This window comes from Bactrocera oleae, chromosome 5 (assembly GCF_042242935.1).
Source record: "Bactrocera oleae isolate idBacOlea1 chromosome 5, idBacOlea1, whole genome shotgun sequence".
Classification (NCBI taxonomy): domain Eukaryota; kingdom Metazoa; phylum Arthropoda; class Insecta; order Diptera; family Tephritidae; genus Bactrocera; species Bactrocera oleae.
In genome coordinates, this window is record NC_091539.1 from 35,540,623 (window position 1) to 35,568,189 (window position 27,567).

General features: G+C 34.8%; 1 protein-coding gene across 2 annotated transcripts in view; it reads right to left on the reverse strand.

Moving 5' to 3' along the window:
• Positions 1–27,567, reverse strand: part of wgn (Tumor necrosis factor receptor superfamily member wengen) — a 48,848-nt gene that overhangs the window by 11,438 nt on the left and 9,843 nt on the right. For both annotated transcript variants that reach the window (XM_014232074.3, XM_014232075.3), the window contains exons 2-3: positions 11,567–12,409; positions 10,791–11,001 (exon numbers count right to left, since the gene is read on the reverse strand). In XM_014232074.3, coding sequence (XP_014087549.2) covers positions 10,791–11,001; positions 11,567–12,406 — 1,051 coding nt within the window. In that variant the 5' untranslated portion in view covers positions 12,407–12,409. The remainder of the gene's footprint in view (positions 1–10,790; positions 11,002–11,566; positions 12,410–27,567) is intronic.

Here is a 27,567-nt window from a genome sequence, read left to right on the forward strand (position 1 = left end):
CGAGTATGTACGTTCCATAAGCGTTTCGGTTTCGTGCCACTTGATCGTACACCGCAACGCCTACGCCACCTTTTAACTGACCCGGCTGAGATTGCATCGGAATGTTTGTTGAAATATGTTTCTTTAGCTTATTTGTGATTGAAATTTCTCCATATTTTCCTCTTGTTACGTACATATGTATATATATTCATCATTCCGTGTCTGCATGCTTATTGATTCGGCCGTTAACCGGAAGCCGTTTGTTATTATGTTCCCTTGTGGTTTTTTCTAGTTCCGTTTGACAGTTTTCTTTCACCTGCGTTTAGTATTGCGTTTGTCCTTGGCACTTAGAATTTTCACATTTCTTTTTGTTTCATTTAGAATTTCTCTTTTTATCGAGACATTTCATCATTATAGGCTTTATAGTATTGAGCTCTTTGTTTTTATTGGACATAAGTTACCTTGACGATATATATGTACATGTATTACAAAAGTCCGTTTGTCATTAGATTTCCCATTCATATATAATAAGTTTTTTTTCTTTTTTTGATTCTTTAAACACGCTTGCCTTTTCTTGACATTCTTCTTCCATTTCAATAGTTGGTATTAATATTATATATTCAGGTTGTTTTTTCCTAACTTAAAAATTTTATAATTTCCGGTAGTTAGTTCCAAAAATTTTGCGATTTAATGTTTTGGAAACAATAATTCTCACTTTTTTTTCATTTCTTCGATTGTGCTCTCAAACGATTGATATTTTGCATTTTAGTTTTCCAGGTGTTATGGAAAAAATGGAGTTATGTACCTAACTTATTCATTACATTCGATTATTAGAGTGAGATATCATGTCAAGACTTCTAAGTTCCAGTTCTCTAAAGATAAAAAAACCCCGAGTACTTTTTTAAACCACAGTTGTATTTAAGAAAATTCAAAACATTTAACGAATTATTTTTTTACAAAAAACTTTACAAGAATTGACATAGCTATCACGAAATTTTTTTTTGAACAATGATTAAATTCTGAAATTATATGAAATAAAATGAGAAAAATGTTTAGTAACCATCAGTAAACTCATCGAGGACCAATTAATCTTTAAAATTTATTAGGATAAACAATTCTTTCGGAATGTGGCAAGAGATAGTGCCATCCTTTGGTCGTCGAGTAGACCTTAATACAATCTGATTATTTTTCTTTTGTGAAATTATCTATTATCGTTGTCCACTAATTGTATAATAATTACTGCTGATAAAAGTAATTGAAAGATAATATTTACCAGCTAATAAAGGGTATGTATTATATGCTGTTAAATATATATATCTATCTATTAAGATATTTTCTATGGAATATCTCCTTTCGAAATGAAATTTTGCTTTAGCTGTGTCTCTCTACAAAAAACTAAATTTTTTCCCCTAAATATCTTAGCAAATTTCGATGGTTTCAAGTGTCCAGATTATGAGTTTATTCGTGAAAATATTGAATGTGCTCTTGTTTTTTAGTATTTTCATATATTTTTATCAATTATCGGTTTAGTACTAATAAAAGGTATTTATCCCATCATAATTAGGCCTATTTTCGCGCATGCAAACATCACGTGATCTCAGGCGCTATACCAAAAATATTTAAACCTACAGTCGCATGCCCTCAGTAGCAATAATGTCTCAAAATTCCCAGAAATCGGTGTCTGTCAGTGTTCTGTCAGTGGAAGTGAAAGGTAGGGTGAAAATCTGTTAAAACGTTTGACGTGGAAAGTTATAGTTTTAATTACCTATGTAAAAAATTTGCGAAGCTTGGTATGGAAAAGTTGAATGTTGAACTATCTAATACAAAGATTCCTGAAATACACAGATTTTATCAATGTTATGACTGTTCTGAAAAGTGAAGTTCAGAAAAGTTTAGTGTTTATAATCGAAATCTTCCTAGGTAACCACTAAGCACCAAATTATGGAAAAATTTTACAAAATATGTTTACAAATTTTACGATTCTGAGAGTAACATGTTATAAACTTATGTAAGAAAGGTAAGGTATGTTGACGGGAGCGACATCTTATGAGATATAACATCTCTCGTCTTTTACAATTTTCTTAAATGTATAGAACTTAACCTATAAATTTTGATAGTTGATAGTTAAATTTAATGCTTCAGTATCCCATATTTATTATATATTTTAATTTAAAATTTCGAGCTTAAGCAATGAAAGTTTCCTTTATTATAACAAATTTTAGACAAATGTTTACCATGTTTTTTAATAATATTAAATTAATATAAAAGCCAAAACAGCTGTGTTCCCATTAAATATTATCTGTTTATTTTACGACATTTTTATTGGACACGAAATCACAAGCTTTTATTCGAAATTTATTAAACTTGCTCCATAAATTTCAAAACAATAAAGCGTATTTGAAAAATATCTAAAATAAAAGCCACTTCATCATTTTCCGTTATAAACACGATATCAATCATTGGCAATACATTCCACTTGCTGTGAATCTAAGTGAAAAGTACGAAGAAAATTATTAGCTAGCCCATAAATAAACCGTGGAGTAATTAATACAGTTTTCAACGCCACGCTTTAGCGCCCATGGTGTGAAATGTGACCTCCGACTTCCTGAATACACTATACGCACGTACCACCGCATAAAATGGGGGCACACATGTTTATTTTCGAATTTCGTAAACTAATTTTAAAATTTCTCATTTTCAAAACTTTAATTCACAATTCTGCACATTGTTTCATGAATACAAAAAAATTTAGGAGGTAAAAGCTTAAAACATAAACAAATGATAAAATATATATATAATTAAAAAAAATCCAAAAAGTTTTAAAAAATTATTAAAAATCTGAGATTAGAAAAAATAACGCTTATGTTGTTGTAGTGTTTCAAATTATGGTATACACTCGTGTATATGTATATGTTTGCATTAATGTGTTGTTGTTGTGTATACGCGCACATAAGTCACTTGGAACCACCATCCGTGACGTGGGGCAGCCATTCAGCCTTATCTTGTTGATCTTGTTAAATCTCCAAATGAACAAACTACAAATCAAAACAGCTCATAAATTTCAAAACAGATAAAATGTTGTGAAGAATGAGCCATAGTGGCAACGCGGCAAAAATACAAAAGCAATAAAATTAAGAAAAATTGCACTGCTGCAGCAGCAAACGCATAATTCACACTGTATGTGTGTGAGCTTGTATGTGGCAATAAAAAGTAGTGGAGAGATTTTTTATGCTACTATATATTTTTTCCACAAGTGTTCTTGGTTTTTTCTAGTAAAAATCTTCGCTGAATAAGAATTATTAGTTTTAGTGGGTGGAAGTGGTGCATGCCATTCATCTTTCAGCTGTTGGCAGATGTGCATAATACAAGTATGAATGTATCTATGTTTTTGTTGTGTTAGAACACAAGCAAATTTGCGCTGAGCATATGGAAGCTGCAAGGCAAGTTGCTTAGCGCAGCTAAAACAACTACTATTCGAACCACATGCAGATGTTTGGATATGTGTAAGTAAATGGAAGCGTCCACATACACTTGCAGCCGATCAGCGATCGTGGCTGCACAGTAGCTAGCAAAATCAGGCGTAGAGTCAGAAGTCGAAACGCAAACTCAATTTACAATTTTAATGAACTCCCGTATAAACAACAAAATAGTAAAAACAACAAAAAAACGAACTACAACAACAACAATAAACAAGAAAAAATATTAACTTCGGGTTCCCTGAAGCTATAATACCCTTCACAAATAAAAAAGTTTCCATACAAAAACCTAATCTTGAACCATCAGTTTGTATGGCAGGTATATGCTATATGGTATAGTGGTCCGATTTGAAATTCCAGATCGATATCTCAAGAACTGAGAGACTAGTTCGCAGACGGACATGGCTAAATCGACTCAGCTCGTCATGCTGATCATTTATATATGTATATATTTTATAGGGTCTTTCCTTATGGATGTTACAAACTTCGTGGCATACTTAATATGCCCTGTTCAGGGTATAAAAAGCAACATAAGGTAGGAACATCTCAGAAAACGAGCATCATGTAGCATATGGCTACTGGCTGGCTTTTTCAACAAAAACAAAACATCAACAACAATTACAGCAACAACTTCTCGCTTCAAAGCACAAGAGTTCATAATTATTTATGAACTGTCAGTGGAAGCTGTGGAAGTGGTAAAGGCTGTGGCGTGTCTTCCGAAAGGAGGAAGCTCCCAGTGGCAGTGGTGTGGCTGCAATTATAATGCAGTGATCACACCTACATGCGTACACGATCGCTTGTAACAACGATTTGTTTATATTTTAAGGTGAAGCTTTCACCCTTTGCGCCTTTTTTGCGAGTCATTAAGGTGAGGCGAGATCTGCGCAAATACTTTTATTTACGGGAATGTGTTTACATATGTATATTTGTATATATTTTAAAACGTATATACTTGTATGTATGTATGTGCGCCAGTGTGCTTAAGAACGCTTTACCTTTAGCCAGAAGTAGCAAGAAGATAAACAGCCGTGGCAGCAAATCGCTGGAGCAATATATTGCTATTGGTATGTTGTATTCGCTCAGTGGTGGATTAGGTAAACATTTCAAGCTTACTTGTGGTTCGCATACAGTTGACTTAGGCATTTATTTCCTTATGCAGATTTATACGTGATCGTACATAAATGTATATACACATATACTATTTATAAATTTGCGAAATGATTTTCAACTGAACTCTTGGTAAATATTTTCTAAAGAACTGACTTCTAGAAATGCTCGCTATTTTAGTATTCTAAGCATCGCAAATTAGCTATATATGTCTCCCGAATATTACAAATTAATTCCCGAAAATATATCCTCCATAAAAAAGCTTTTATCTGAGGCGAAAGCAGAAATAATTTCGATATGTCTTTATATCGAGAAAAAACCTCATTATAGAAGTTCTTAAAATACTTATAGAAGGATGATATGGCTAGTACAGAATACAAAGATTGCTCCAGCAGGAAATATAAAATATCGGAACTTCTTTTTGACATGTAAAAGCACCTCATAAAACCATCTGCCGTTCGAAAATGACTTGAAACGTTTAAAAGCTTTTTGGTAGTGATTTTAGGTTCGGTTTGATCATCAGAATTGTTGAGTACCAAATATTATATAATAATATTAATTGATTGCGTGATTTTTCCGTTCAGGCACGAATAATTTCCAAAAATTTGTCTTTGGCACAGCGCCACCTGTGGGCTTGTATTGCTTGGCTGCTTAAAACTCTGCAAAGTCTTGCGCAGACGCTCAAATTCACACACTACTCTTTCAAAGAAAAAAGAGTAACTCCTCTTTATTTAGGATTTGTGTGTGATATGCTCCAAAAGATACTTCGTTTCAGCATGCTGTACTCGGGCATTAAAACCACTGCAAAAACTGTATCCCCTTTACTAAACTAAAACAATATTTTTTTATTGCCGCGAGTGCTATTTCTGATTTTGTATTTTTTTTTAAAAGCTCAAAGTTTTAGTTTCAGCACAGACTGAGGGGTAAACTTCCACACATTTTGAGATATTTTGAGGGTGCAAAAGTTGTTAAAAAGTATTAACGGAGCGATGATATGGGGAAGTATAAATGAATGCTCATAAATATAAATATGTATAGTATACACCAATGTATGCCTGCCATGTTGCACAGGCATCCATAAACAACAGCATACGAGTATTTGCCTCTGGGACTTAGGCACTGCTACAAAGACTCTGGAGTTTCCAAAGACATACATTGCCAAGTGCTATGGCTCATTGAGATCCACAAAATATTATTTAGTTGCGGCTGAGATGGCAGTAGACCGTAAGCAAGATATTATTTATGTGCACATATACACTTACAAAATCTATATTTCAGATATATCTTATGCTGCAGACATACCACATGAGCAGATGATTATTTGGTGGATCGCTTGCATTTTCTAGTGAAAATCACTGTCAAGGACAATTGATGTTGAGGGCGCATAAAAACTAAATGCTTTGCGGGCAGACAAATATGCAAGTTGGAAGGAATTAAGTAGATGGGAAGCGAAATTTCGTACTATTTCTTCTCGTTTTTTTTTTCTTAAGACGCTAAGTGGGTCATAAAGTATTTTGATGAATTCTTTACGCTCTCAGAGCTGCAAGTAGTAATGCTCTGGTCGAATATATATGTATATACAAAAAATGTTAAACCAAACAGGGGACCGCTAAGATAGATCTCCAAGTATCACATGTAAATTTAGTCCTCCGTGTCGATCATATCCAAGTTCTTGTATGGACAACCATTTTATTTAACAGAATATCTTCACGAAAATTTTTACAGATTAATATTCATGAAACTTCTGCAATCTCCGAACAAATTGTTCAGATCGGTGTTACTTTCACGAGCGCTTTCAACCGCAAAAAGTAATTAAATATTATATAAATCATCATACGAGTTTTTTAATCACCACATTTATTAGTGTGTAAGTTGACCGCAAAAACTGACAACTCATTAACCAATTATGAGGCTAATAACAATTGTTGCAGGGAAAAATTATAAGCGATAGCGAATCACGTCATCGATAGTGTATTCATACATGCATATGTGCATACATATACATATGTATATATAAGTACATGTGTACAACTAGCCCTTCCTTAGCCAATAAAAATATTTTTGGCGAAAAGTAATTTAACCTGTACTTACAACATTCGGTTCATAAGAAATCGAAAACGTTTGCCAGTATTGAACGGTAATACGTAGTTAACATCATTCAAAAAAAATTAATTTCCATATAAAAAGCGCACCCAAAAATTGTTTACCACCAAGTAGCCACCAATTCCTCAAGCACTTCAGCTCCCACACATACTACTCATTCAATGAGTCGCGTCCGAAATTTCTCAAGCCTTTTCCAAGTCACGTGCTTGCTTTCAGCAAAGTTTTTCATTTTTTTTTTGTAAATGTGTAAGCCTTATAGTAAGCTTTATACGATTTCAATTCAAATTGAACGCTTTTGTTGTCACAAATCGTTTGCGGAATTTCGTAGCCCTATTTATAAAGAAAAAACTTCCAACCATTAAAATAGTAATTTAAGCATGGAAGTACATAGGTATGTGTGTATGTTTCGATACTGCTCAATTCGCCGCAACTAATTTATTATGCTGGACAAACAACGCCGTGCACTGTCTTCCAAGGGCGCGTCAATGTGGGGCCAAGGAAGAACGTGCGAGTCCGAACTGAGGCACCGTCAGGAGTAGCATACTGTAAAAGCAGTTTTCTGAATTTGTGCTGGTGGCAAATACTATATACATACGTGCATGTATTCCGCCATTGATGTCACCGCCATTGGTGTGGTATGTTTTTGGGAAACTATTGTTTTTTTTTGCTTCAACATTTTTCCAAGTATTTCTTTGCGGAATTTGAGGGCTTCGTCTTTCGAGTAAATATTTATATACACATTTTAAATAGGTGAGTGCTGATTTCGAATATATTTCGTTGAACCACTCAAAGTTTAGTACGCTCACGACGAGATATTCACCCTATTTGACCTTTCCTACACGCTAAAAGCTTTCCTCTGCCCTCACGGCAATTAATTCTATGAAAGAAACCCTATAAAATATTTATTATACAAATAATTTAGAAATTTTTATTTGACAATGAAATTCTGGGGGAAAAACCGCAAAAATTAGTTATCTTGTCTCACCTCACTTGATATTAAGGGGTTATATCGACTTGGCGTTTAGAAAAAGCGCGTCTTTCGTGAATTGTAGCTGAAGATCCCTCTTACTTAATAAATAAATAAAAATAACATACATTATATAGTCTAATGATTTTTAATAAACGGTTATTAATTTTGAAAAAATGTTGAACCCGTTGATCCCGCAGCCAATCACCAGAAGGATCTCCGAAAAACGATGTCTGGCGATGAAAAAGACTTTTCTGCTTAAAATTATCTTAAACCCAAAATCAAAAAAAAAAAATTATTACAATAGATGAATAATGGTAATGATCAAGGACTAGTCAATATTTTGATTTTTGACAAAATCGCGGCTTTCCAAAAAGAAGACCTTACCTGATAAGTATATCTAAGGAAGTCGTGTAAAAATTCTAAATCGACCAATCCAGCCGGTTGGGAGAAATACAAAGATTGAAACTATTTACCGGATCAATTTCTTTTCGGAATATTATATATTAGCAACATAAGCAAAAAAATCGATTTTTTAAAATTATCAAGTGAAAATAATCTCTTAAACGATTCTAAGAGTTAATTTAAAATTTTTACGAATTTAGAGTGAAAATTACTCCCGCTCAAAGAAGCAAGAATTTCCTAATAAATAACATGTTATCAAATATCGTGATGGATACTTGATATATAAAGCGAATTTTAGATATTGTGATAGCAGTTTCTAATACCAGCAACATCATTAAAGAACCATACGTTGCTTGAAGGAAACACAAGCTTTAGTGAAAGATTTTATTATTGCTAAAATTTCCCCTTTTCTATATAAAGCTCAGTGCTAAGAAGGTTGAATTTTTGAGCTAGGTGTCATGATGTATCCTGGGGTTCCAGAGATCTCTATTAAAATTAAGATTAACTCGCAATTTAAGGAGGGGATAGAAATACTTGAAACCAGCAATGAGATTAAGCTAACAACACATTTTTTATCAAATAATATTTTCTTTTTATTTTATGGCGAAGTTGTATACGATCGTTCGTAAGTCTATGAAATTCCGTTACCTACGCTATCGGCTCTACTGAAACAGTACGAACATTGATTTCCGACGCATTACTACCATTAAATCTAAAACATATTCTTTATTGTTTCAACAATAACAACGACATTCCTTGTTAACAAAGCTTTTGAACATTTCACAAAAATTTTGCATCTAAGAAGTTTTCTTATTATACCCTACACAGGGTATACTTAGTTCGCCACGAAGTATGTAACACCCAGAGGAAACATCGGAGTCCCTATAAAGTATATACATATATAAATGATCAGCGGGAGAAGCTTTGTCCGTCTGCCCCTACAATTCGCGTATATATTGTAGTCCCACAGTTTATGACATATTTATTTGAAATTTTGCACAGTGCTTTTATCTCCAAAAAGTTATTCATTTGTCGGCATCGCCGATATCGGACCACTAGCAAAAAGCTTTCTATTGGATGCAGGTCGTTAGCTGGTTACGTTTTCAGACATTATTATACGAATAGTAGCTTCTATAAAGAATGCTCCAGTGAAAGCTATCATAACTTCGCAGCAGCTAAAGTTAACGTTTGTCTTGTTTTTTAGTTACTTCATTTTTTAACTCATTCTAACTATCGCATAAGGTTTATTTTAGTTATCATGCAAATAATACAGTACAAGATCGCAAAGGTGAATTATGAAATATCAGATTGCCTCATCTAACGTTCATTGTTTATTTCAACCAACATTTCTGCACGTTCCAAACCTCTTTGGAGATAACATCTCCCCACCACTGTCAACAAATGCTAACAAATAAATAATAATAGATAATATAAATATTGTTTACAAGAGTATATTGACTTTAAGTTAACCTCAAAGGCTTCTTGCTGCCAACACACAAGATCAGTTGAACGCGCTTTGAAGGAATAAACCACCAGCAACAAGAAAAAAACAAATAGTAAAATGTTAGGTAAACAAACAAACGGCTAGAGAAACATCTAGGCAGGAGTATGTGACAGAAATTTTAAATACTCATACACAATTCACAAATAAGTGGCAACATTTATGCTTACAAACGAGTTTCTGACGTGCTGACATTAGCCGCTACTGTATAATATTATCTACTGTGGCGTAAGTGGACTGGGTACGCGTAGTAAATAAGTAGTTCTTTGCCAAAGATCAATGCAAAGATCACTGCTTACTTAGAACCCAAGCTACCAAGATCTCATACAGACAAAACAGCGGTGAACGTGCGCAGAATAAATTATGATTGAATGCATACGGAATAATAGTTAGAAAGTTACAAAGAAATTGTAGTTCGTTGGTGGGTCCGAAGGGCAGGCAGTTTGGAGTGAGAGTATAGAAAAACAGTAATATATTTATGTGCTGCACGTGCGTAGAGGTCAGTGTCTAAGGATACTTACCCGGACAACCGAAATCACACAGTATTTTTCTATGCGCATAATGTTAGATTGGCTATGTATCTTTATATATGCATTAGAGTGGTCCTTAAGCAAAATAATAACTATTCTAACAAAATCAGTCGGTAATGTGTTTGATATATTCGACCATATCACTAACGGTTTGAGAAATTTACCGGAAGTTTGGTCTCTTACATTTAAGGATAACCCTAATTGGCATGCTATCCAATCCACAGTGTGAGATTGTACAGAATTTTTTGGTTATAAATTATTAGCCTGCGTTTGGCTGTGCAACTTCGTAAGCTTGCTGCATAATCGTAAAAAAATTCCATGCAGAGTTACCATTGTGAATTTACAATAGTAATAAATAAATTTGTACCTCTTTACGACAGACTCCCCAGTGTGCAGGAAATACGCATTAGATAGTGCCAATTTATGGCCAACATCAAATCAGACAACATTTTATGAGCGCAGGTGTGTGGAGCTCATAAAAACGAAACGCGCATGAGTAGAAGTAGCTGGTAATTAATATGAATGCATTTTGGATAAGAGTTTCATGCCCCTATTATAGCAATCATAAGCCGGGTAATAGAATTTAATTACCCACAATGATATTTACCCATGATAATTTTTGCTCTTATTCACTCTTTGAGATCTTTAATTTTTCTTATTGTACACAACTAAGTTTGTTGGTGTTGTGTGCAGGGAATTTATTCATATTTTCAAGCACTAACCTTGATCGAGACGACGCTCCATACGCCGCCATTGCCGCATATGATGCACCAAAATGCCCGCGGCTATGATGAAGAAAATTAAGCACGCCAGTACGGCCATAAAAAGCGCCATTGTCTGCCAATCCATCGGCAGTGATCCATCCTGCAATTGCTGCAATTCCTCGTGTGACAACTGTTGCTCCAAATCATAGTTGTCCTCATCCTTTCGACGCTGGTGGAGTAATAGAAAATGAAAATTATTTACTTCAGATTTGATTATCGATTTTTTTAACAGGGAACTCAGCTAGAACAAAAATTTTAAGGATTTTTAAGGGAAATAAGTTAAGGGGTTACATGAGTTTCTATTTATTGAAGCCGTGAAACACATGTAACCCTTAAACAAGATACCTATCAAAAACTAAAACTTTCAAAACTACATAGGTATGTTTGCTAATGTGACGTCACCACTAGTCGAAAAAGGACAACTTGACAGAATTAAAACAAAATCGTTTGTTTAGCGTCGCCGTAACTTAATATGTTGAGTACGAGACCTTGCCAGAATGTCATGGTTTCGACTCCCATCTCGGGCAGAATGTAAGGTTATATAACAAGGTTATTATTATTGATGCTGGATTCAGACAACAAGCGACAAATTTCAAGCTGATGTCATCTGTTGTATTCCTTAGAACTAACTAACGGTTTTTGAATGAAAGTTGCAGTATTTAATTGCATAACTCAGTTGTAAATCTCTCAACATCTAACGAAGTTGAAAATCCGTTGAGACCTCAACTACTCACCTCCTTCCAGTTGGGCTCCGTTTTCGCCAGCACCAACCAATCGATCTTCAGATCGTAGATGGAACCGCATATCGTGTCACATTGAAATTGACACGGACGCAATGGTATCAGTCCGTCCTTGCACACAGTACACGGAATACATTTGTCCTTTAGTGGGTCCCACCAGTTGTTCCGGTCGCAGGGTGAGGCAGCGCAGAAGGAACATAGCGTGGTGAGGACAAGCAAGGCCGTGATGTAGGTGATCGCTGTAGAAGAACTACTTAAGCTTTGCGCAATCACATTGAAGACTTGTATTACAGGTGAACTTAGCATTGTTGTTGTTGTTTTACTTAAGTTTCTATTATTTCTGCTGCTAATATTATTATTGTTATTGGTACACATGTAGCTGTTATTGTTGTTGTGGTCATAATAATCAGCGTCAGGCAGCGCCGCATTCGAAGGCGTGCTATATGTGAAACTGTTGTTGTTACTGTTGGTTTGAATGCAATTACTGCCACTGCAGCTCGTTGCATAGTTGCTATTGCTGTAGTTGTTGTTGTTGTTAATATCATCACGCCTTCTTCTTCTTCGCCTGCTATTCGCTGTTATGGCCTCTATGCAATACTGGCGCAAACGCCAACTGATGCTCTCCGCTTGTGTGTACAACGTATTAAGGAGGGTCGTGTGCTGTCGAATGGTGTTTGTTGTTGGGCGGTTATCATTAACATTACTCGTACTAAAATTAGACATTCCCGCCGTTGTTGCTAAGTGTGTATGCATAATGCTGGGTGGTGAAGGGGTAAGATATGTGGGCGTGGTCGTTGTTGGACAGGCATGTGTCGTCGTGGTTCGAGTCGACATTATCTGAAAGTAGAAAATAAAAGTTATAACTGTTATATTTATTAATAATTCTTGCAATAAACTCCCAGGAGGATTATTCTTTTTAATGCTGTTAACACCAATATCTTCTAGTGAGAATATCTTTTTATGGGTTTCATTCACGGAGAATGACGGAATTACTGCAAAGTGGAGAACATTTTTTTATCTCCGTCGGAGTCGAAAAATACATACTTTATTTTCTCAAACATTATACTGTGTATTTGTAAAATATTAAAATATTGATAAAGTAGTTTTTTTTAGTTTTTAACTCCCGCAATTCGTTTTTTAGGCTGTCACACTACGTGTGCCCCTTAAAATATTAAAGAGAGTTGCTCCTACAGTACTAATGTAGTGACATCTATTATAATTCTTCAAACATACAATATAAAAAATTTTCAGGGTGAAAATTTCCCATGGGAGATACACAAGGTTATACATAGATACTATTTCTTTATTTATCTGCTCCAATGTCAGCGAAGTAGTCTTCATCTCTTCTACTCTGTACAGAACTATTCCATGTATGTTGATATGTATTTAATAGTTTCATCCATTAGCGGCGTGCAATTTCAACTCCAATTCTTTCATTACTCTCACAGAGGGTTGTCAATTGCAATGCGTTTAGAATGCGCTGAAAATGGATTTTCCCAGAAGCATTAAGCAATTTAGTGTCGAAATGATTTTGAAAAGGGTTGCTATGGCAAATAAAAATTTGACTGAGAGTAGGTGAGATTCTGAAATAATTTTAAATGTTTATTAAATGGTCGATTGAGTCCTGGTAACTGGATTCAGAAAATGGTTTTATCATTTTCAACGTAACCGCATGTCGGTTTTTAAGTAGCCACGCTCTTTACCATGAAAAGGCTAATTTGGCCATTTTTCCTGTTGTGTTTTTTTTGTCGGGCCAAGCTTGTGTACATAAACCAATAATATTAATGTATCCTCTCAGTTTTTAATTATAGAGAATTATGGACAGATCTAAACTAACTAGTTTTTCAACAGTTAGAGCAATTATAACTGGAATCAGTCAAACCATGAGTTGGTAATGAAAAATTGTAGATAGGTTTACGATATCATCCATGAGAAACTTTGCCGAATTTTATATTAAATATTTTATTATAATCTCAATTCTTCTATGTATACAGAAATAAATTTTTATTTCTAAAATTTACATATTCAACCTTTCTGTGTAAGTTTCTTTAACCTATCTAAAATTCATCATGCAACACGTGCTTCTAAATCAGCATATTTACATATGATGTTAGGTCTGTTGGCAACTCTATACCACTACAAAGTATCAGCGTTTGAGATCATTCTTTAATTGTTCATTTAATACTTTTGTTGAATATGGACTGGCCGAGGGTCAGCACAGATTTGAACTTCAAGCTAATAAAATCGACTCATGTACATGACACTGAATATTCACAAAAAATACACTAATTCATCTACTAAATCGAGTATATTTTCTACGAGTAGCGTATATAAATCCAAGTTTCAATGTCGCGTGAGTTATATAATCCTTCTATGTACAATGAATTAGTCAGCATATTATATTGAAGTAAATATAGTACTTTTAGAAACGTGTCATGTGACTTTATTTCTTCTAAATTAAGATCATTCCTCATTCTAGAGATTTTGCAAAAGTGAATGATGGCTTGTGATAGAGGAGAGAAGTAGGTCTGTCGTCATTAGGTCATCGACTAAATAAAAAACTATAGGCGACGCTAATAAGATTCACATAAAGGATGTGATATGAGATGTAATTTGAAATTTGTGGCAAACCGATGACTTTTCAGAAAAGGTCTACAAATATTAGCGATTTTTAAACATACTCGCAAATATTTGTCTATGTTATTGTAGTATATATGAAAAGGTATGGAGTTAGAGTAAATAAAAAATGTTTAAATGTTTGCATTGAAATAGTAATTTTTAGTTGTTTCGCAACAACAAATTCTTTAAAAAAATTACGGCAAATCGCTTTAGCTGTCACCCCATCTAAAAATCAGCATACTGATAATAAACCAACTGCAATTGTGCACAACTTATTGATATACATACATACACACTTATGTGTATATATAAGTACCTCCCGTCCATATATTTATTGCACATACTGTATTTGCTTAAGCCGCTTAAAACTGATAAATGCACGAGTGCGCACTCAAACAAGCAAACAAACAACGCCAAACGCGACAAGTTGTAAGCGCTCCGGTCATACGCAATCAAAATTATTTGCATATTTATTTATCTCTCTTTTTCTTTAGACTCCTATGTTTTTTCCATTTTTTTCAATAGTTGTTTTTTGCTTTTATCCACTTCCATGCCATTTCCACTCGTCATTGCCGGTCGCGCACGTTGACCACTACCGATCGCGCGTAAATTTTGTAGAATTCAGATTTCTAAGCGTGTAACGTGCGCTGGTGATCGTACAGCGGTTATAGGTTGGTTCAAAAACGAATATTTCTTTTGAAATATGAGGATGGGTTTTAACTGAGAATTTTTTTTACTTTTCTCACTACTTTATTTATGGTAGCTACATATATAGTCAGGTAACTAGTAAGTGATTATATTAGTTCCAAATCGAGCTTAACAACAAAAAGTCCCTATAATTTTTATGCCCTGAAATGGGTATATTAAGTTTTCCACGAAATATTGTATTTAACACCCAGAAGGAGATGTCGGAGACTCTATTAAATATATATATAAATGATCAGCCTGACGAGCTACTCCCTCAGTTTCGTCGGAATCGGCTATATCGGACCGGTATAGTGGTATATAGCTGCAATACAAATTGAACAATCGGAATAAAGTCTTTATATGAAAAACTTTTTTATTTGACAAAATATCTTCACGAAACTTGGAATGAATTATTGTCTAAAGCATCGGCGTAATATTCGAAGAAATTGTTTAGATTGGACCAGTATATTATATAGCTGGCATTCAAACTGAACAAACAAAATCTAGTATGGCAACTTTTTTATTTGTCATCATCATGTCTTACTTTTATTTTTTTAATCGTATATATTGGTTTATATATTTTTTTTGGGTTTTCTCTGTTATTTTTTTCTATTTATTCTATGTTATTTGATGATTTTGTTACTCTATTTCTCTAATTTTGTAGTTTTTTTATTTTAGTATAATTATTTATTTAATTATATTTTATTTTATTTTATTATTTTTATTTTTATTTAATTTAATCTAATTTTACTTAATTTTTATTGACAACTTATTTTCGAACCACCCATTACATGAGCATGCACAAATCCGTTTTCGTATATTAGCGACTTTATGATTTTGCTCGTGTTTTTGCCAAACTGTTCACTCGTTGCCTGTTGTCACTATGACAGCATATCATACTTCCGTTTTGTAAAGTGTGCGCACAGTGGAGGTGTTGACACTAAATAAATGGGTACTACAACGGATTTTTAAATATGAGTACCCAAGTATTACATAATCAATCAATCAGAAAATAAATTCGAACTGTGAAATGCGTAGATTGTTACACGTGTGGAAGTCTTGGGTTTATCTCTTCGAACAAACACCACTAAAGACCATTGGCATACATTGCGACGTAATTTAGTTGCAATGATTTTAGATTATACTGACATTTTAAAATACCGGAGAAGTCGAATACTTTCTAGGTATACCCACTATTTTTGAGGTTTAAGACAGTGTTGAAAAATTATTGAATGCCAATTTGTTTACCAGAAATTCTTTTGATTTTAAGTGTTGGTTTCTGAAAATCTTTTAAGTTTTGGGTTTGAGAAAACAGTTAAGATATTATTGAAAAAATTACTAAAATCAAATTTTTCCATAATTTGAAAGTTAAAAAATTTGAATATGTAAAACGTTATTAAAAAAGTTGCTTTATCATTCCTAAAAAAAATGCTGTACGGAATTACTATAGATATTGGATCGGATAGCCGGTTTTCTTTTTCGAATCAAAAGCCGCCTACAAAGGGAAAATCCTATATATTATATAATATATATATGACATAAATTGCGTTGGTTTAGATCTGCTTAATACCGGAGTCAAATAATAATATAATTTTCAATATGAACATTTCGAAAACCATTTAAATGAAAATCTCGAAATTTTGGTCCTATTTCCTTTTTGTACTTGAACATAGGTATACACATCCCCTCTTAAGCTATCCTCTCAATTAAGTTATTGTCTTAGTATTGGCATTTTAAAAGGATTAAGTATTTAAGATCTTTCCCAATAGAATTACATATAAAATATTGTCACGCCACTGTTCTTGTTTTGAAGTTGCCCAATGACGGGCCAATAGAAACGACAGACCATCAACGTCAACGTCATCGCCATCAACGTCGTTAGAGCAACGGCAAAGGCATTAGTTTCAACATTAGTGACAAAAGGGAAAATATTACCTTTTTAAACCTTTATATACATACATAAACATATATAGATAAATGCAACTACACACAAACATATAGACGGACATATTATACATACAAATGCATATATGTATGTTTGCACATAACCTACCGATAGGTATGTTAAAACGGTCGGTCGCTTAGTATAACAAATATTCTACATATGTATGTATGAATATTCATACATTCATACATATAATACATATGTATAGGAGTATTTACATATGTGTGTGTGTAAAATTTTTAAAAATTGAAATTCAAAACTCAGTACAACATTTGATGTGAATGTGGCGCATTTCTTGGTTGGTTGTCATTACTGCTATTCGGTTGTTGTTGTTGTAGTTATATGTTAGTGCAAAATGGAAAAATATGGTTGTAAGCAACAGGAAGAAATATTTAATTAAAATTAGCTGTGTACAATAACCACCGCCACCGTAAACTGATGCGATTCAAAGGCAAAGCCGAGCGTAGTTATGCACGGCACAGAGAATTCAACGATTGTTGTTGTGCTGTATCCATGACCGTAACATATAGACGTACGTATGTATATATGTACGATGATGCGACGTAATCGTTCTGCCATAATTACAAAAAGATAGCATCCAAACTTGCAGACTTTTAATTTATCCGCTAAATTTGTCAGCGTGACTTTTTTAAAAGTAAAATTCATAATGATTATCTAAAGAGTTTGCTGACCCTGGAGAAAATATTAAAAACGAATTATTTATACTGCCTGCTTCTGTATTTCTTCTTACCCTCTGGCAGTACTTATATAAGGTAATTAAGTTGACCGCATCGCACTGCCGTCGACCCCTTCCAACTTGCCTTCAATTGCAGTCGAAAAGTCGATCGCCAATCAATTGACAGTTCAACAATTCATTTAAGTCCTCAATCCATGGCTACATATTCGTTTCATAACGATGAAATATGCAGCAATGTTACAAGATGCCATAATCGTTTTCCCTCTTCTGACTACTGCCAACACAACTTTGCAGAGCAGCACAACTATGCAGGGCACAACAAATGAAAACGAGGCACTTGTTGTCCAACTTGGTCACTCGTGCCTTGTCGTAGGCCATGTACTGTTATTGCTTGAACTGTGTTTTTGTGTTTTTTTTTAATTTCCCTTTTGTAGACAACGTTATTATGTTTGTTGTTGCATTTGTATTTTAATTAATTAAAGTTATTTGTTGTAAATAGTATTGCTACATAGTCCACGAGGTCTACTTGTATTTTTACAAAAATACTTTGCGTACTGCATAATTAATTCCAATCGGAAATTGAAATTATGGTTTTCCCCATCGGCTATGGTTTGGTTTTCGTATGCGCATGCCGTTTAATACGCTACTACTAACTTCCTTTCCGGGTCAACCATGGTTAAGCATAACTTTATCTAATTATGAAAAAGCATTGCTACTGTGTTTTGTATATGTATGTAGAGGAGACTCATTATTTGTATGTATTTCTTAGTTTCGAACTCTGATTTTCCAGACTTTTGCGAGCTCATCAGCTTAGCAGTTTCCAGCACTGTTTCCGCCCTAATGTCGCAGTGAATGAAAGAAGCTGCACGTTGGAGCAATACGTCTACTACTTCTGAAAAACACTGCAGTGGATCCGGTAACCTAAAACTAAGATTGACAGAGAACTTCTTACAGAAAACTCCCCTCCAACCTTCCCGCCGAGCTTTGACCCATCCCAACATAAGAGAATAAGTTGTGTGTTACTAGCCAAAACTAGTCTTTGTCTTCTTAAATTGTTTCCAAAACTTTTTATTAACAGTTCGAACTCTAATTGACTTAATTAATATTGAATTAAGTATGAAATTAGTCTGAAGATTTTTTGACAGTCAAGAAATTTATTGTAAATGAAAAATGTATGTATGTCGAGAATTTAAAACGGAACATCAATACACATTAAAAACCAATTTTTGTCTAGATATTGCACGATTTTGAGCGTCCTTGAAATCACACAATACAAATAACAAATATTCCAATAAACAAAAAAACGTTAACTTCGGTTGCGCCGAAGCTATAATACCCTTCACAAATACAAAGGCCCCTTACAAGAACTTGATTCCGAACGTTCAATTTGTATGGCAGCTATATGATATAGTGATCTGATCGGACCAATTTCTGTGGAGAATAAGTTGTTGCCTTAAGCAATAACTCGTGCCTAATTTCGTGAAGATACCTCGTCAAATAAAAAAAATGTTCCATGCAAGCACTTTACTCCGATCGTTCAGTTAATATGGCAGCTATATGCTATAGTCATCCGATCCATACAATTTCTTCGGAGATTAGATTAATGCTTTAAATAATAATACATGCCAAATTTCGTGAAGATACCTCGTCAAATGAAAGAGTTTTCCATACAAACACTTGATTCCGATTGTTCAGTTTGTATGGCAGCTATATGCTATAGTGGTCCGATATCGGCCGTTCCGACAAATGAGCAGCTTCTTTGTTAGAAAAGGGCAGGTGCAAAGTTTCAGATCGATAGCATAAAAACTGAGGGACTAGTTTGTATATATACAGGCAGACGGACAGACAGCTAGACAGACAGACGGACATGGCTAAATCAACTCAGCTCATCATGCTGATCATTTATGTATATATTTTATAGGGTCTCCGACGTTGCCTTCTGGGTGTTACAAACTTCGTTGCAAACTTAATATACCCTGTTCAGGGTATAAAAATACATTCAGACAGATTACAGGTTTCCCTGAGGGCAATCACATATATGCTACTCATAAGTGCTCACAAATATTCATTCATACATATACAAATATAAATACTTGAATTTGTTAGCATATACAAATGTGTACATATATAATATATCATGTCCACCGTAGCGCCTACTTTTCAACTTTGATGGACAAGCGTGTTGATTGAGCTAATCCATTTACTTAATGGGGCGCCATATTTTATTGGCAATTCACCAAAACTTAACAAAATTCGACTTGTACAACGATTAAAACAAAACACACATCGATAAAAGAAATTCGCAAATCATTTATTTTGTCAAATTGCCAAGAAGCGAAAACTGAATACAAATCACTATAAATAAACTTGATAAAATATTTTTGAAAAATATCCAAAAAGGCAATGAAATTAATTATAAAAAAATATTTATATATACATATATATCTAATATATATATATGCATTCGTATTGATATGCTTGTATGCAAAATGTTTTCTGAATATTGTGGCACCCAAATACTTGAGTGTTTTCCTAGCTAAATACACAGCTGTCTGGCAGTAAATACACATGACTCGTGTTCGTAAAAGAAAAGAAATCAAAAGAAAAACATACTTTCCACGGCTTCAGTGTGAAGAGTAATGCTAAGATTAGCATAAAGATGTCTTTCTTACGAGTATGTTATTTATAATAGAAAAAGTGAAAATATCAACTGCGTGCTAATTATACCCACATTGCATTAAGTTCATGCGTATGAACATATGCATAGAAGTGTATGTATATGACATGTATTGCTTGCATAAATGAAAATTTGAGCCTACGTCAATGTTTCGAATTTTTCAAAATAAATACAGTAGTTGCGTTAAACGTGAATTAATATATACTTATGTATAATTATATACATACCTAAATATTTGCACAATACAAATGCGTATATACATTGTGACCAAAAAGTTTCCGGAAATTGTCATTTAAACTGCCCGCGCTGAATATTTTTCAGCACTTTTTTTTGTTAAGTTGGTAGCACTGTCCTTAATTACTATGCCAAAAACGAGCGCGATCTGTCACCAGTATGTTTGTAGCTGCTGTTGAAGTCAGTCGACCTCAGTAGTGTTTTGCGATTTTTACAATGGAAAAAAATATTGAACAAATAATTTGCACTAAATTTTGTGTTTCGAACCAAATTTCATGTGCGAAACCATGGCAAATGTTAGAAAAGGCTTATGGTGAATCTATTCTATCGAAAACTCAAGTCTACGACTGGTACAAAGCCTGAAAGGACCGTCGAAGACATGCCTCGTTCCAGTCGCCCTTCGACGTCTACCACTGACGATAACATCAAAAAAGTGGAGGAAATCGTGAAGCAGCTCGTTTGATTTTGACTGATAATTTGGGCATGAGACGTGTCAATGCTCGGCTTGTTCCAAAAGAGCTGAATTTTTTGCAAAAAGACCATCGTGGACAAGTCTGGATCGTGCCAATTCCGGTCCCATATTCATGAAACGCATTATATCTGGTGATGAGACTCGTTTGGTTTCAAAAACTCAAGTTACCACTCCATGGAACCCGTTTCGACTCGATTGAGGCCGTAAAAGAAAATTCGCAGTGGAAACTGAAGGCGATCCCGCATAGCGCTTACAAGGCATATTTCAATGATTGAAAAAAGAGGTGGCATATGAGTATCGCTTCAGTAGGAGCATATTTTGAAGGCGACAAAATATATAGTGATGAAGATTAAACATTTTTCGTTTTATTTACGATGTCCGGAAATTTGCTGTCGCAATGTATGTATAACATGATAGTATAAAAACAACCAAGTAATTTTTGAGACAATACTGTTGTTAAATGTCCCGTATTATATGGAATTATACCCTGAACGGGGTTTATTAAGTTTTCCACGAAGTTTGTAACACCCATAAAAAGCGTCATAGACTCTATAAAATATATATAATATATAAAAGATCAGCATGACAAACTGAGCCGGTTTAGCCATGACCGTCTGTCTGTCCATTCGTCTCGTATGTCTGTATACACGCGAACTAGTCACTCAGTTTTTGATATATTTATTACATTTGATTACATAGATATTTCGAAAGCAATGGTACAATTTCCAAAGAAATTGCTCATATTGCACCACTACACAAACTGAACGATCAGAAACAAGTTCTTGTATAGAATATTTGGTATTTGTAAAGAGTATTATAGTTTCGGTGCAACCGAAGTTAATGTTTTTTATTGCTTTCTAATAATTTGTATTTATTTCAAACCAATTTCTTTTTGTAGGGATCTCCTCCACGTGGTCTTGGGGTGGCCTCTCTTATGACTTCCTTGGAGGATCCAATCTAGAGTTTGTCGGAAAATTTGTGTAGCATCTTTTCGAAGTGTGTAACCTATCCATCTCCATTTTGGCAAATTTATATAGTTTGTCATGAGTTTAAGATTGCATTTTTTATATAGATTGTCGTTGCTGACGACGTTTGGCCAGCACACCTTGAGAATACGCCGTAGGCATCTGTTGCCAAAGCTCTGAATCTTTCCAGTAAGATGGGAAGTTACATGCCAGGTTTCACATCCATAAAGCTGTACAGAGACAACGTTGGACGTTAGAAGTATTCAACATGATAAATTTCTTTGTCTTGCGGTATAAAATAATCTTTGATTTTTGTGTTTATTTTCATTGATTTCGGTCGATGTTGGTTTTTAAATCAACCCTACCCGACTTAGATCATTAAGTTTTGCTTACTTGTCGGAGTAAATATGTGAGATCTTCAAGATGTTCATTAAAGATACTTCTGCGCTTGCCATCGAAAGTAAACACCCTTGGCGAACACCTGCTTTCGTTATGCTGTCTGAGAGCTCGCCATGGTGAAGAAATCTGCATCTGAAGTCGGCATATCGTGCTTTGATTGTAAGCTTCTCAAGAATTCCTCTAGATCGAAGCGCCTCTCAAATACTGTCGCGTTGTATGCTGTCAAACGCAGTGCTATAGTCAACGAAGACAAGTGGTAGAGTCGAATGCCATTCTTTCATCAACTCAACTATGATACGCAGAGTGTTTATCTGGACAATGCATGAACGATTCGAGCGAATTCCGGCTTGTTGCTTTCTCAGAGATTGGTCAAGTTTTGCTTTAATGCGACTTAAAATTATACTGGACAGTACCTTGGACATAATGGAGAGAAGTGTAATTGTGCTTCAGTTTTTACATTGAGAAGTGTTGCGTTTCTTTGGAAGATCGAACAGAGTCTCCCCTATCCAGACCGCAGGGATCTTCTCTTCTAACCAAATGAAGGTGAAAAGTGGAAGCAAGAGATTCACCGTGTATTAAGGGCACACTTTCAGAGTTTCAGCCTGGATTCTGTCGTATCCTGAAGACTTGTTGTTTTTAGGCCCTTTATTAGTGAAATTATTTTCTTTAGGGATGGTGTTGTGGATTGTGATGCAATTTTCTCGGACGTTTTGGTGTTGGGAGAGTTGATTATTTCTGTAAACTGTTCTCTGAATCTGTTGAACTGCTCATTTCTGGTCGTTAATAAGGTTGCGTCTTTTGATCTTATTAAACGGGGGCTCCACGACCTTTACCGGTAATTTTGCGTGAAACATCGTACAGTACGTAATATATTCCCTGAAAAGAGGGGGAATTGTCCTGCCATTGAGAGCAGCGTTTGTGTACATAATTATAAAAAAAGGTACTCATTTCAGGCTTCCAGAATCTCTCAACACACCAGAGAACGTTATATAGATATGGATGTATATAACACCTTTTGCATTTGTACACTCTGCAGCATTTGCATATTTACATACATATTATATATGGTATATGCTTGCATTTATACACTCTTAGATGGGTTGTCTATTAATGTTTGCATAAACATTTTATGTTGCAAGTAATAACTACAAATAGGCACTTGCGGGCCTACCAAGTTCGCGTTAGCGCACTTCAGAAAAATAAAATCAGCAATTCAAGCAGCCAGTCACTCAGTCATGTAGTCAAACAGGCTGACATAACCATACACTACCAAACATACATACATGGTATGTACATACAAGTGTACTTGTATATGTACATCTGTTTGTAGTCAAGCCGTCAAGTTGCTGAAGAGGAGCAAACAGTTGACAGTGACAGCAATTTACTGCTTGTTGCCAAAGCAAAAATAAAAACAACCAATACAAATATAAATAAAAGTGTAAATATAAAATATGGTGAAAAAAGTTAGCCTCACGCCACTGACGTCTTTGCCAATCAAGCTGAGACACAATTTGATGAACTGTACAACAACAAATGCACTACAACTGAATGGCGATAGGAAAGACGTTTTCTTGCAGATGTCTACATAAATACTATATGTATACGCAAATAACCATAAAATATGTATATACTTATGTGTGTATGTGTATGCATGATATTCGCGTGGATGCTGCTACAGGAAGATGCAGCCACTCAGATAAGGCGCACAACTATCACACACATACATAAGTACATATGATTATAAAATATGTCCCAGTTGGAAGTTCAATAGTCCAGTCGATTATAAACTACATGCACATAAATTTGCCTGAGTGCTCCTAACTACATGCCATGTTGTTTGGATAAAACCATCACCTTCTACTCTTTGGATATATTCAGTTACAAAAGTTTTCAAACTTCAAAATTTCTCTCCTAACTGTTAATGACCCAAAAGTAGTTTAGCTCTTAGCTTCGAATACTTTGATATAATTTTGTGTATGGTAAATTTCAGAGAGTTAATTCAATAATATTATTTTCATATCGGAAAGATCCTAAACTAGATATTGTCGTATAAAAATTTATTTTGATGTGTTGTTCGTCCTAGAAACAGATAGAACTCTCAAAATTTATATATTATAAAAGACCATAAAAAGTTTTTTACCTTGATTTTGATCCTGAAGTTTATATGGCAGCTGTCTGCTATAGTAGTCTGACTTGAAAAATTTATTCGAAAATTATGACATTGTTTTAGACAATAATCTAAGCAAAATTTCGTGAAGGTATCACTTCAAAGAAAAAAGTTTTCCATACATCCATATTTTATAGTGTCTTCTTTTTCCATCATATGGCTATCGGCTTTTCAGATGTAGCTCGCCTAGCTAGTTGTTAGGTAAGTGGTCTATAAAGAAATTTTTCATGAAGCCCTATTTGTAAAGAACATCTTACTTTGCAAAAATGTAGACTTAAGAAATTAACTGTCAAGATCATGATAAACAAGATATGGAATATTTACAGTTCTGAAGAGCGATCTCTTAGACAAATTACAAAAATTAATCAGACTTATATATGTATATCCCCATGTGAGGAACATGTGCATGTCGACTTAATATAAAATTATATTCTGATGAAATATAGGATATTAACGTGCTTCTCTACGTCGAAAATCTTCGATATAATTACCGAGAACTAAATTTTCGCCGACTTTGTACTAAGCGAAGTATGTGGAATAGTTATAAAGAGGTGCCAATAGACTTTTTTTCCTTAAAAGCACAGTAGCTCTTTGAGAAGACCTATGTTCAAACTGAACATTAGTGCTTAGTTTAGTAAAACTGACCCAATATTTCCAATTGTTCTTGCTTGCAAGTAGTTTAATGCTTCGCTAAAATATCATAACCGGAGGTCCTCCTAATAAGTTGATACCACATAATACGATATATATGTATTTAGAGCACGAGCTTCGTAACTTAGACTCATGTAAGAAGCTGAAAATAAAAGAGAGTGCGAATCGTATCAGCCCAGAAGAATTATCCAGCAGTGCAATCTTGCAGGGTACTACTTCCCACTGGCATTACACATGCAATCATATTTGTATGTATGCATATGTAGGTACTCTTATTTAGTATGTACGAAAACATTTAGATCGTGCATAGGCATTGCGCTTGAATCGAAATTCAAGTAAAAAAAGCAAGTGAAATGAGAAAACGTGAAATAAAAGTGATTTTCATTAATGTTTACAAAAGTGTTCTATGCAACGTCTTTCGCTGCTTTTTTACTGCTTCCTCATTTGTGTGCGCCTGTATGCAAATGAATATGGTATGTGTGTGTGTGTGTGTTTGTATGTTTGAAACTGCACATGTTTGCTTAGACGAGCATTTAAGTTTTTGTTTACAAATCTGTTTTACAATGAAAATAATCAACATCTGGGACATGTGCGCTATTTTTGTTTTTGTATACACATCCAACTGCCAGATTCGACATTACATACTTACCTATATATGTACATATACATATGTAGATGGTGCATATGTGCATAAGTAAGTGTAGAAGTCGTACAGAGAGAAGCAGTAAGTCAAGTCGCCGTAAATAGCGCAACTGCAATGTTTCCACGTTCTTCGTTGCATACCACATATGCTTGCCACAAAAGTAGTTGCATGCATTTATGTACTTATATATGCATAAAAGTGTGTATGATTGCAAGTAGCTCGCAGTAAAGTGCAGGGAAACTGCAAATGAGCGAATCCGACTATTTTTAATCGCCAAAGGGCTCGCACGGCATTGCCATTAATTTTGGCTTTTAGCACAGTGATAGGAAACACTGAAGGCAATAATGCTTTTTTTATACCCTGAGCAGGGTTATTTAGTTTGCCAGCAAGTTTCCCGAAGGTAACTTCGAAAACCCTTTAAAGTATATATATAAATGATCAGCGTAAGGAGCTGGGTCGAAGTTTTGAGTTATCGATCCGAAATTTTGAACACGTCCTTTTCTTCCCAAGCTGTTTATTTGTTGGCACCGTTTATATCTGACTACAACTTGTATAATACAACAGGTAGTAGGCAAACAGATTGATCGATCAAAATCAAGTCCTCGTATGGAAAACTTTTTTACTTGTCAAGATATCTTCATGGATTTTGGCATATACAATATTATTATAGCGCAAAGCAACGATACGGTATCCAAAGAAACTAGTCAGATCAGACCACTATAGCATATAGCTTCTATACAAACTGGCCAATCAAAATGTAGATATACAAGTAGATACTTTTATATCCTTATATGCATGCTGCGCAGGGTATTATAGCTTCGGTGCAACCGAAGATAAGGTTTTTTCTCGTTTTGCTTGCATAAGTGTAGTTGCCTTAGTTGCCAAATTTCGCCACGCTAGATTTAAATTAGAAAACAGCTGCTGTCAACCAATGCATTACTTTGACAACAGTTGCTGCTTCTATGTAGCAATGCCAACTTGTAAGTGCTACACACATACACGCATACATACTTAGCTGTCGACTCATGCATAGCTGCAGCTTTGGAAAACAATCTAGTTGAAGCAGAGAACTAAGAAGAATCCATTTACGTTCTCTAGTTGAAGCGTGCGCCCAGTTTGATGATCATCGCAGTTGTTGCATTTATTATCTGCTTTATATATGCATATGTATGTGTGCGTGATCGGCCACCTTTCACCCCATTTGCCGAACGATCGTGCACTCATTCGATCGTCCTCAATTAGCATCAAAGTCGCCGCCAAATAAAAGCCAATCAATTGCCGTTATACGAGCACACACACTTACATAAGTATATATGTACATACATACATACTTATATGTGTCCAGAGTTTAGAAGGTTTTTGTTAAACGTTCATTGATGGTGTGCATGCATGTTGATCGCTATATCGATCACGCTTTTCCATTGCATTGTCTTTCGGCGTAGCTTTTTGTGCATTCTGCTGCTGTTTTGCTGTCAATTCCTAAGCGACAGTTTGTGGCTGCGATATCGTATGACCCAAATTGCTGTCGACAGCTGTAATAGCAATCGGCTACCGAAAGCTTTCGCGTCTGCCGAGCATTGGTGGTGAAAGAGAGTTGGGAAGTTCGTACTGATTGCACACAACGGTAATAAATTTCGATGAGCACTCAAACGAAAGGCCGGAAGAGCAAGGAGTCAAGCTCTATTTAGGTGAGGAGATAAGAGGCGCACTTAACAATGATTTGTAGAGATTAGAGTGGACATCGCCGCGAGAATAGTAGTGGTGATCTTTAAAAGAAGCTACAAAGTGTCAAGATCAATAGATAGCAATAATTAAACCTAATTTTGGTCTGTAATTTAT